The sequence below is a fragment of the Perognathus longimembris genome, chromosome 6 (genome assembly GCF_023159225.1).
Source record: "Perognathus longimembris pacificus isolate PPM17 chromosome 6, ASM2315922v1, whole genome shotgun sequence".
NCBI lineage: Eukaryota > Metazoa > Chordata > Mammalia > Rodentia > Heteromyidae > Perognathus > Perognathus longimembris.
In genome coordinates, this window is record NC_063166.1 from 17,074,433 (window position 1) to 17,086,908 (window position 12,476).

At 37.2% G+C, this 12,476-nt stretch overlaps 1 protein-coding gene across 1 annotated transcript; it reads right to left on the minus strand.

The window, feature by feature from the left end:
* Positions 1-2,337: 2,337 nt before the first annotated feature.
* LOC125352878 (putative vomeronasal receptor-like protein 4) lies at positions 2,338-3,207 on the minus strand. The gene has a single exon (XM_048348273.1). It carries the CDS (start codon positions 3,205-3,207, stop codon positions 2,338-2,340), a length of 870 nt encoding a protein of 289 aa, XP_048204230.1.
* Positions 3,208-12,476: the final 9,269 nt, after the last annotated feature.

The following is a 12,476-nucleotide window of genomic DNA, read 5'->3' on the forward strand; positions in this document are numbered from 1 at the left end:
TATAATTGAAACAATATGGAGAAAACATTTATTCGTTAGATACCATGTAAGCACACACATACACACACAACACCATTGCCGCCACCACCAAAATAAGACTCTAATTTAACCTAGAAATATCCAAATTTTCATAGATGCATTTCATGCCCCTTTGCAGTTGCTTTCCTCTAGAAAATTTCAATTCAAAAAATAGAGAATATTAGGCCCCACTCTATTCATTATTTGCTAAATAACATAATCACAGAAAATAGAGCACCACTCCCTTCAATACCTTGTCCTTATTTTCCTAGCATATTAATTAGGTGGGGATGTGAGCAAGCTGGCAGCAATGGCTTCAGTAATTTCCACTTGAAGGGGCTTGGAGTTTCTCCTAGGATGACTCCCAATAGGCTCTCTACAACCAAGAGCCTTACTGTGGCACCGAAAAAAATCACCAGGAAAAACTTACATACAGGACAAAAGGCACAGAATTAAAAACAAGCAGTGACAAAGGAGATGACAGAAAAGCAAATTATTTTTGGAGAAGGCAAGGGGGAGCAAAGAAGTGGTGGAACAAAGGGTGAACAAATGTAGCAGTGATAGTACACACGACATTGAAAATGAAATAAACAACTGTGGGGGACAGAGGTTAGGAGGGAAAAGATGTGAGAGACAATGAGAAAACAGGTGACTGTTTAATAATGAACTTATTATCTGACTATTCTAACTGTAATCTCTCTGTACATCACCTTCACAATATAAACAAACATGCAAACAAACAGGAAGAGAGGAAAGGAAACTATTTCTGATCACACAGCAAAAGGATTGTCTTCCACTCACAAGGTGACCACTGGGAATCTTCTCCAAGTTTTCTGAGTCAGTAGGAGTTTCAGGGGAGCCCACATGCTTTCTGGTCATTTGGGGAGTGTCCACCACAGTTTCAGGAAGCAGAGCACTGTCATTACCTTCAGTTCCAGTGGAAATTCCTAGGCTCCTTGGATGCAAGCAAAAGCTTTGGATGTTCTTTTAGGCCATGCAAGGAGCTTGATCAGAAATGGAGGTCAGAAAAGAAGTTGCTTGCAGTACTTACACAACAGTATATGTCAGGGGGTGTGAGGTTGAGCCTTGCCTGGAGCATCTTTTCAAATCCAAATCAGTATCCTTTGAAGGAGAATCTTCCCCTCTGTTTTCTTATGCATTTGCCAACCATACTGAAATCTCTAGGGTATTTTGAATTGACTCACAGTGTTTATATACCTTACAAGTTCCTTAGATCTTTTGGCAACAATAACACCAAGAAATTGTGAACTCCATCAACAGTGCTGCAGAGAACTGGCAGCTCTCACTGATCATCCCTATGTTCTCCTGTAGCGATACAGGGTATACCCTGACATTCTACATGACCATTTTGTACTCACGTTCATCGTTTCTTGGGTATGCCCTGGCACATACTTCGTGAGTACTGGGTAACTAAATTGAGGAGGTGATTTAAAGTCTATTTGAAGGGAAAAGCAAGGTGGAAAATAGTGGGATATCTCTGCTTGATTAAAAGCTTTGGGGAAAAATAAAATCGTAACTTCTGGCAAGAGAGACATCTTCAGCATTTTCCCTCTGTGTAAACAAGCCAAAGTCCCATTATAGAAATAATAGAATGGGAAGCTAAAAACCAAGGAAGAATGGTATTTTCAACTTGCTAAACACTCTGAACTACTGTTTGACTGCCTACTACCACAGATCTTAAAAATGAAGCTCTCACTATTAAAGTAAGCCTTGATTATTTTTTTTTTTGTTTTTGTTTTTTTGGCTGGGCCTTGGACTCAGGGCCTGAGCACTGTCCCTGGCTTCCTTTTGCTCAAGGCTAGCACCCTGCCACTTGAGCCACAGCACCACTTCTGGCCGTTTTTCTGTATATGTGGTGCTGGAGAATCGAACCCAGGGCCTCATGTATGCGAGGCAAGCACTCTTGCCACTAGGCCATATCCCCAGCCCTTGATTTTTTTTTTTTTTTTTTTTTTTTTTTTTTGGCCATTCCTGGGCCTTGGACTCAGGGCCTGAGCACTGTCCCTGGCTTCTTCCCGCTCAAGGCTAGCACTCTGCCACTTGAGCCACAGCGCCGCTTCTGGCCGTTTTCTGTATATGTGGTGCTGGGGAATCGAACCTAGGGCCTCGTGTATCCGAGGCAGGCACTCTTGCCACTAGGCTATATCCCCAGCCCGATTATTTTTTTTAACATTTTGATAAAGTAAAATATTAGGACAAGGAAATTCTTAGTGTATATACTTTGGGTTTGGGGGCTACTGGGTATAGAAAGTAACTATCTGTGTCTCTTAGGGAGAATCTGAATGTTTAGCAACAGGACTACCTGACGATCAGGACTAAGGGGCTGAGACTGGCATAACCAAGTACTAGAACAACTCTAATATTTAGTATTTTTGAATCATTTGTAATAGTGGAACCTATATAAAAAGACAAAATGAAAGCTGCCCAATAAAAGACAAGGAAAAATGTCATGAGACTGAGAGTACTTAGAGTAGCTCTGATTTTTGGACTGGAATTGTGTGTGAGCCTGGAGCTATGAAGGTAGAGGACTCTCTTGTGATATTTATACAGATGGAAAGCCATGTGCCCACTGCTCCAGTCCATGAGACTCTGAAAGATCACATCTGGAAGAGACATGAGGGAGAGGAAAAGGCATCTAACCCCTTGTCTAGATGGTAGCACATAACAATACATAGCATGCCTTCTAATTCCAGATCTGTTTGCGCTACTGGCTGCTTTGATATGATGGAGCAAGTTGAAACTCACCAGAGAATTAAAGATCCAAAAGAAGAGGAGATAAAGAAGAACTTGCCACGCAGTCTTTGGTTTGAATTTTCTGAACAAGGTGGTCCTAGGACTGATGGTGATGGCCTGGACCATGCTGAGGAGACAGGTGGTACAGATGCAACGGCCTGGAGCCACTCTTCCCAGATAAATCAAAAGTTTACAACCTGTATTGCCTATAAAGTTTCTGAAGTAAAAAATGGTGGCAATGTCTCTGATACCTGTGCTACAGATAAGGATCGCATTAGAAACAGTCAAGTGGATGAGGATAAGGTCTATGGGTTTTCTCTCAGGACCTGTGACAAAAGCATACACATGTCTCACAAAGACAAGGATGTTCCCCACAATGCCAGGTCCAGTAAGAAAAAGGAAGATTATCCTCTGAATGATGTTGCTCCAAATCATCTCTGGACTTCGTGGTCAGCACTAGAAAATACATTTTGAGAAACACAAATGAGTGAAAGGGCATCTGTCAGGTGTCTCAATGTTCTCTGTGTTTAGCCAGAACAGATTCTGATATATTTGAATGTGCACACTTCTTTCCTAATGGACACATGATATCATTGTTTGGTTTTTTCTTTATCTTTCCTTGCTTTCTGTCATTATGGAAATGATTACGAAAACAATTTGGACAAAATGCTACGTGAGCACCTCCAGCTGCCTTTTCCATATTATCCCCATTCATTCCTCAAGAAAGTATTAAGCAAACAAGTATTTGTAACTTCTCCAAAAATTATACCCAGGCAAATGGAGACCTTTCCAGAGGAGTTTCGTGATGTCTCCTTTCTCTCAACCATGTTTACACCTTGGCCTAAGGTGCAACACAAGCTTTAGTATCAGGGAACAATCTAGTGCCCATTACCTCAAGGTAAAAGTAAGATTCTGATTAGTTAGTGCTCACAATCTTCTATATATGCAGAACCAGATTACAGCTGGTTTTTCTTCCTCGTGCATACCCTATTTTTGTTCTTCCATTTCCTGAAACATCTCCCCTATAAAACATCATGGGGAAAAACCCCACCACTTTGATATTGAGGCTCTTGTCCTAAGACCTCTAACTAAAGATATGATTTCTGATTCTATATTTTAAATGTTGTGAAATCTAATGTTTATCTGAGTCAGAGATTTCTCTACCTATAAGTCAATTCGCACAAATCTCTCAAGCTGTACTTTGTGTTACTACTTTCTAAATATTTTCTCTCTTTTTCCGTATTATATCCCAAACAAACTTCTGAATTATATAATCTGTTCCTTTTACTTCACTTCTTACAAAATATGTAATGCTACACAGGAAAATCTTAACATTTGATGTCCTCAATTTGGAAGCCTCTCCTCATCAGAAAGATGTATGAGTTTATTATAATTCCCCGAAACAAATGTAACATTGGCACTTACCTCACCATATGACTATCCACAATGATTCTAAATTAATCTATAACTCAACCACAACACCATGTGTCTAGTTTCTGTCCATCTATCATACATCAGCCTAGAATTTGGTTTCATAAACTTTTCCTGAACTTATCAGGGTCAGGCTATGTTGCCTGTGTATCTCCTGTTCTCCACTTGATATTGAGAATACCCAAGCTAAGTTATCTTTCCATCTAGTATCTAAGTTACATAACAGCTCCAGATATTAAGTGCTCAAAATTAATTTATAATCTCCAGGTCCAGTATATTAAGCAAAGTGAGCCAGGTTTGGAAGCATAAAGTGTGTTTTTTTATGTCATCTGTGACCTCAGGGATATCTAAGGGAAGGCTGTAGCAGGTAAGAACTATATTATTAAAGGACTACTAAGTGTTATAGCTGTAATAGAAAATGACTAAATATAGGAGAAACTATCTAGATCTGCCTTACTCTTTGAAATAGTACAATCTGGGAAATCCTCATAAACGTGTAGAAACAGAAAAAAATGAAGCACAAAAGGATATACTGAACATTACCTGTGTTTTAGGTGGGCCTCACTCACCTTTTGCACTCAAAACCTTGTCTACGGACTAAGAGTCACTAGACCGACAAGACCATGTGAATTCTCCCAGCTCAGAAATTATAAAGACAACTGAGAAAACTAACATACACACATACACACACACACATACACACACACGTATGCATGTACGCACATACATATATTTAAACACAGCAGATATATCTATAGGATATATATATCTACACACATGTACACACAAATATATATGGCAGATAAATATCTATATAAATAGTTATATATTTGTTTGGTTATATAGTCCCCATTATTTTCCAGCTCACTTTATTTTTCTACAATTTCAAAACATCCTCTAAAGATGGCCTTATAGAAAAAAATATAGAAACGCATCAGAAATTAAATTTAAAAATGTTATGGACCTTAGTAGTACTGATAGTCATAGTATTCTCTGGTGAAATTGGAGGCTAATGAAAAGTTTTTTCTTAATATCCTGAAAGTCCCTTGTATCTTTCTAACTTTTTGAAGACCACTAGGAAAGACCTTTCCCCCTGCAAGGCCTACCCAACAGCTCTCTGATGATGTCAGATTCTAAACATAAAGGCAAACATATTCAAGCATTTCTTTTTGCTTGGTTGATTGGGTTTTTGTTGTTTTTTTTTTTATTTTTTTGGTTGTTTTTTTTCTTTTTGTTTTTTTTTGTTTTGTTTTTGTTGCTACTCTTGGAGCTTGAATTCAGGGCCTGAGCAATGTCCCTGGCTTCTTTTTGCTCAAGGCTAGCACACTACCACTTGAGCCGCAGCACCATTTCTGACCTTTTCTATATATGTGGTGCTGAAGAATCAAACCTAGGGCTTCATGTATGCAAGGCAAGCACTCTACCACTAGGCCATATTCCCAGCCCATGTTCAAGCATTTCTACAGGGACATGCATAGATATGCCCTTACTTTTGTCTGATTCAAGTATATAGCTTTAGGTACTACTAAAGAAAAGAAAATACTAAAATCAGAGGCCTTCCCATTAAGTCTTTATAGATATAGTCAAATATATAAAGCATAAAAGATTAACATTTATACTTCACAGAGTGAAACTCACACAGCACATGTGAATAAATCAAATTGCTGTCCTGTCTACTCATGTTGTAACTATGGTCTAAACATGCACTGGGTTAGTCCCTCTGCTATGATGAAGCTTCCCAGATCATATTTGTAACTCAGAATTTGTACAGCTCTTTTCTCCTGTGAAATATCATAAAGACTTTAATTTTCATCATTATTACCCTGTCAGAAGCTCAGTCAATGAAATAAAACTTTCCTTCTCCCTCTACAATTAACTACATTTGTTTGGCTTGGAAATTATCTCAGATTTAATTAGAGATTCATTATTTTAATAGAAGGATGTGAAGTAGGAAAGTAAATAGCAAAACAAGCTTCTTAACTTCAACTGCCCAAAGATCTAAGCTAAGAGCCAGCATGGGGAACAGCTTCTGAAACAGAATGGCTCAATTCCTTTTCTTTCTCAAGTCAAGAAAACAAGAACTTAGTAACTGCTGGTCATTACTGGGGGATCTGCTTTCTGAGAAAGTCACAACCAGAAATCTGAACAGAACAAAATAATTTTGCTCTATTGATGCTCATTGTTACTAGTAGGTCTTTATCATAACTTAAGAAAAACACAGTATTAGAATTTGAAATAAAAACCTTTCATACTTGGCTGGTTTTCTCCCACTTGAGCCACACACCTAGCCTGGCTAGTTGTTGGTTACTTTGGAGATGGAAGTCTATGGACTTTTCTGCCTGGGCTTGCTTCACACCATAATTCTCTAGTTATTAGTCTCCTGAGTAACTAAGAATACAGACACAGTCATCAGCACCTGGATTAAATGGTTGTTTTATTCCTTCATTCATTTATTCATTTTATTCATTTATTCATTTTATTTATTTATTCATTTATTATTTAAATAATAAATGTGACCTGAAAACCTGATGGGGGGTTGGGCTATCATTCAACAGTAGAGCACTAAAGAGTAAATAAAGATACATAAATAAAATTAATAAATCATTTGTCCACTGAGAGGCATTTGAATTGATTTCAATATCTTGGCTATGGTAAGCAATAATGCAATGAACATGGTTGTGCTGGTAGCTTTAGTGTGGACTTGTTTGTGTTCTACTGGATAAATGCCCAGGAGTGGAATTACTGCATCAGAGGGAAGCTCTATGTTTCGTCTTTTGACAAACTAACATACTGTTTTCCAGAATAGTTGAATAAGCTTACATCCTCACCAGTAGTGTTGTAGAGTTTCTCTTTGGCCACATCCCTGCCAGCATCTGTTATTGTTAGTTTCTTGATAATGGCCATTCTAATGAGGTGAGGTAGAATTTCAAATTTTTTTTTAAATTTCCACTGTTTTTATGGCTGGAGATTTTGGACATTTCTTTGTTAGTCTATTGGTCATTCTTGTTCTTCTAGGAAGTCTCTCCTTAAGTGTTTAGCCTATTTGTTAATTGGGCTACTGTTTCTTTGAGAATATTGCGGGGGTTAATTTTTTGAGCTTTGAGTATATTTTAGATATGAGGCCTTTATCAGATGCCCCTCAGTGGATGAATGGCTCAAGAAAATGTGGTATACATACACAATGGAATTCTACTCATCCATCAGAGAGAAAGATATTGTACCATTCATAAGGAAATGGAAAGACATGGAACAAATTATATTAAAAGAAGTAAGCCATGCCTTAATAAAATGGGTTGCATGGTTTCCCTCATTTGTGGCAACTAGAATGTGCCTAAATCCACAAGTAGACACACTGGGTGTTAAAAGAAAAGAAAAATACATTGCGACATGCTGAATTACAGGTCTACAGACATTCACACAGGTATAGTGTAAGCCTAGTGACTAGTGTTCCTAGTCACTCAGGAAGTGAATCTAGGAGGGTCAGAGTCCATGCTCAGCCCTGGAAAATTATCGTGTCAAAAACACTAAAGGCAAAAACTGCTCGAAGCATTGCTCAAGTGATAAAACAGTTGATTAAAAAGCACTAGATCTTGAATTCAACCTTCAGTATTATTAAAGATAATGACTTGATCCAACACTTGCCAAAACTACACATTATATACAAATATACATTTTGTTTCCAATTTAAGAAAAATTAAAGTAAATCATCAATTAAGAACCAGAACATGATACTAAGCAAAATGAACACCAAGATATGGAAACAAGAGATTTTTCATTGTTGTTATTATTTTTAATGTACCATGTGAAGTTATTTCTTTTCTCTTGAGTTTTTCTTCCCTATGGTTTAGTCCCTATTGTCACTGTATTTGATTTTGGTACCCTGGGTATTGTATATGTTGATCTGATTAGGGAAGGGAAGTGGAACATCAAAATGGTGAAAAAAGAATAAAAGGCAGGGATAGGAATGTGGACTAGTAGTAGAGTGCTTACCTAGCCTGCATGAAGCCCTGGGTTCACTTCCTCAGCACCACATATACAGGAAGAGCTGGAAATGGTGCCGTGACTCGTGGTAGAGCACTAGCCTTGAGCAAAAAGAAGCCAGGGACAGTCTCAGCCCCTGAGTCCAAGCCCCAAGACTAGAAAATAGTAATAATAATAATAATAATAATAATAATAAAAAGGCAAACCAGTGCAACAGCAATACTCACAAGACAATATGTTGGAAATTAACTGTATATCTTGGTGGCTGGGGAACTGGGAAAGAGGGAAGTTGGGAGAAAAGTCAAGGAGGAGGTAACAAGTTTGACAAGAAATGTACTCACTACTTTATGCATGTAACGGTAATCCCTTTATACTTCACCTTGACAATTAAATTAAATTAAAAAAGAAGAAGAACCAGAATGGATACAACAGTGATACTCACAGACACTAGATTGGAAATAAAAATTACAACTTGGGGGTGGAGGAATCAGGGTAGTGGCACAGGGAAAAGGAGTGGTAACAATATTGGACAAGAAATGTACTGATTATTCAATTATGTAACTATAACCATTCTGTACATCACCTTTACAAGAAAATAAAGTTAAACTTGTAAAAAGAACCAGAATGTGTTGTACATTTCTAAATATAGAAACTGATAGCATCAAGTAGTATAAAGGCAATGTAATAAATGATATATCTAAACAAGCTATAAATTGTGTCCCAAATTAACTTCATTTACAAAATCCATTCAAATCCATAACACACCAGAAAATATAACAGGAAAGATGAAGTTGTTATTGGCATGTCTACGAAAAAAGGGGTTCTTTGGAAGGAGGAAACTACAAATATAAAAGAAAAGGTTTTTGGTGTTCTTTGAGAAATTCATAATGTAGAGACTATCCAATTACGGATATTATCCTATTGAATTTTACATACTATTATTCTTCATAACTTTTTTTGTGACAGTCTGGCTTTTGAACTCAGTCCTGAATGCTATCCCTTAGATTTTTCACTCATGGTTGATGTTTTACCACTTAAGCCAAGCTCCACTTCAGGCTTTTTGGTTGTTAATTGGAGAGAAGAATCTCATAGACTTTTCTGTGTGGACTGGCTTCAAAACTCCATACTTAGATCTCAGCCTCCTGACTAACAGGTGGACCCACTGCTACCTGGCTGTTTTCATACCTTTTTTTTTTTTTGGCCAGTCCTGGGGCTTGGACTCAGGGCCTGAGCACTGTCCCTGGCTTCTTTTTGCTCAAGGCTAGCACTCTGCCATTTGAGCCACAGCACCACTTCTGGCCATTTTCTGTATATGTGGTGCTGGGGAATTGAACCCAGGGCCTCATGTATTTGAGGCAAGCACTCTTGCCACTAGGCCATATCCCCAGCCCCTGTTTTATACTTTTAAAATTAATTAAAAATACACTTAAATATCATTACATTTTAAAATATTTTGAACTTGCCAATTCTCTGGCAAGTTCTATGAAGAAAATTGAATGGAGGAAATGGTACTATTTTCCTTGAGGATTACATTCGTAAACACAACTTTGAGGTCTTGGATAAAAAACAAAACAACAACAGCTGAGTTGCCCAACCAACAAGAGTATTGTATAACTTTTAAATAGATATGTTTATTATGTACACAGTGAATTAATGTATGTATTCATGTATGTTTGTATGTATATGTAGATATGAATATGTATGTGTCTAAAAGAGAACGTTTAATTTTTAAATAAAATAATCCAATGACAAGATGAGAATCGGGTGCTGGGTATATGGCCTAGTGGCAAGAGAGCCTGCTTTGTATACATGAAGCCTGGGTTCAATTCCCCAGTACCACATATATGGAAAACGGCCAGAAGTGGCGCTGTGGCTCAAGTGGCAGAGTGCTAGCCTTGAGCAAAAGGAAGCCAGGGACAGTGCTCAGGTCCTGAGTCCAAGGCCCAGGACTGGCAAAAAAAAAAAAAAAAAAAAAAAAAAAAAAGAAAGAAAAGATGAGGATCGGGTTTCTAAAGTTAAAATTCTCCCTCGCCCCCTCCCCTGCCCGACATCCTGAGACTTGAAAACAGAGCCTGGGTGCTGTCTGTGAGCATTTATGCTCAACACTAGTGCTTTACCACTTAAGCTACAGCTTTACTTCTAGCTTTTTTTTTCTTTTTCTTTTTTTTTTTTTTTTGGTGTGGGTGGTGCTTAATTAGAGATAGGAGTTTCACAGTTTTTCTCCCTTTGGCCTGGGCTTGGTTTCAAACTGTGATCCTTAGACCTCAGGCTCTTGAGTAGAATTACAGGCATGAATCACTGGAGCCTGGTGGAAATTATTTCTTTAATTTAAACAGGCCCTTATACTTACATACATATCTTTCCAAATATTAACTTCTGTGCTTTGATTGCTATATACAAAATCAAGGATCAAAATTATATTTATCTCGGGCTCAGTTGTAGCTCAGTGGCAAAGCCCTTGCTTAGGAAGGGCAATGTCCTGAGTTCAATCTCTCATACCCAAAAAGAAAAGACAAGAAAAAAATACAGTACAAAAATAGTTTGAAAAACCCAAACAAATCTCAAAATATATTTTCATTTATAGTGTTTTGAACCACTTTTTTATGCCAAATTTGCTTCTAGGTAATGGTAATAAAGTCATATGAAAGACAGTTAAAAAACTAGCTAGGAGGCTACTTCACAAGCCAGCCAGGTGCTGTTCACACTTCTGGGAAATAATGCTCTTTTCACTAATTTCACTTCTAATCTCAGCCATGGGTGCACATATTTTGCCATTCCTTTCTGTCAGGGACTACAAATTTCCTCTTTGACAGTAGAATGTATAGAACAATAGGTAATATTTAAACTACAAGGGCAGTTCAAGGTGAGTCTTTGTGTTGTTCCAAAACTTAGAATGACAGAAGAGATTTGTTTTTGTCTTTAGATTCCAGTTTCATCGTCATTATGCCTCTCATAATTATTAGCTTTCATAAAACATACTCACTTCACTTTTTTTACATTTCTGTATTTCAAAACAGACCATCATTTTCTTTTATGTTGCCTATTTCCTAGATGCTTATGCATTTAATATGTTTTGCTTAAATTCATTGAAGCAATCTTTATTATCTGTACATTTCAAGGAGGAAACAGAGGCACAAACTGACACACACATTCATGTTGGCTACCTGCTACCAAACCCAGGCAAACACCTACATTCTCACAGTCCATGCTGCCAGGGATCTTTGGAACAAGAAAATATAAAGAAAACCTTTAATGTTTAACAAATAAATAGAGAGAGAAGCCTTAATACCTAAGTACACACACACACACACACACACACACACACACACACGCCCCTCTAAAACTACTAAGATAGCCTCAAACACATAAACTTTGAATCTATCTTTGAATGAAACTTTGAATCATACTCGTCCAAATATGATAAAGAACCAGAAACTGGTGGCTCATGCCCATAGTTCAAGTTATTCAAGAGGTTGAGATCTGAGGATTATGATTCCAGCCCTGGAAGAGCAAGTCCAGATACTCATATCTCCAAATACTGGCAAAGAACCTGAAGCTGAAGTGTGGTTAAAGTTATAGAGTTCCAGCAGTAAGTAAAAAGCTAAGAAAGAGTACCCTAGTCCTAACTTTAAAAGTGAGATCAAGTAGAATACTGAGCAAAATAAAGTTGTGAAATTTAAATTTAGGTAAATTTGAAATGTAGAAGAAATTGAAGAAACAGGATTATATGTCTATCCAAGGTATATATGGAAGAGAAAAAAGACAGGTAAAGAATGAGTCATACACTTTTGAAATTTGATGATAGAAACATGATACAATTAAAAAAAACTTAAGGAAGTAATTATGGAAAAAAATTGCAGTTCAACATAACCATGTTGAGGTTGAACTTTGGTGGGATAACAATTCATAATGATTTGAACACTAGTTTGGTTTTGCTAACATGAAGGAAGAATTTTAAATTTTACAAATTGGATATCAAGATAACATTTGAAACTGCAGAAAGTACAATAAGTGCCACAGGAAAAGAAATAAGTTCTATGTATTCTGCACATGTGTGTGCACCAAAAGTATATCGTAACTGTTATAATGTGAAATATTTTGAAGATATGTACATGATTATTACTGAGGCATTCTTTTAAATGTCCATTGGATTCAAGTTTTCTGCCTATGAAGTAATAGATGGTTTTTTGTTTTTGTTTTTGTTTTGTTTTGTTTTTTAGTAATAGATCGTATTGAAACTCCTCAAGGCGCTGCTTTTCCTTCTTCTAACCGGATTTGGGATTATAGGAAAT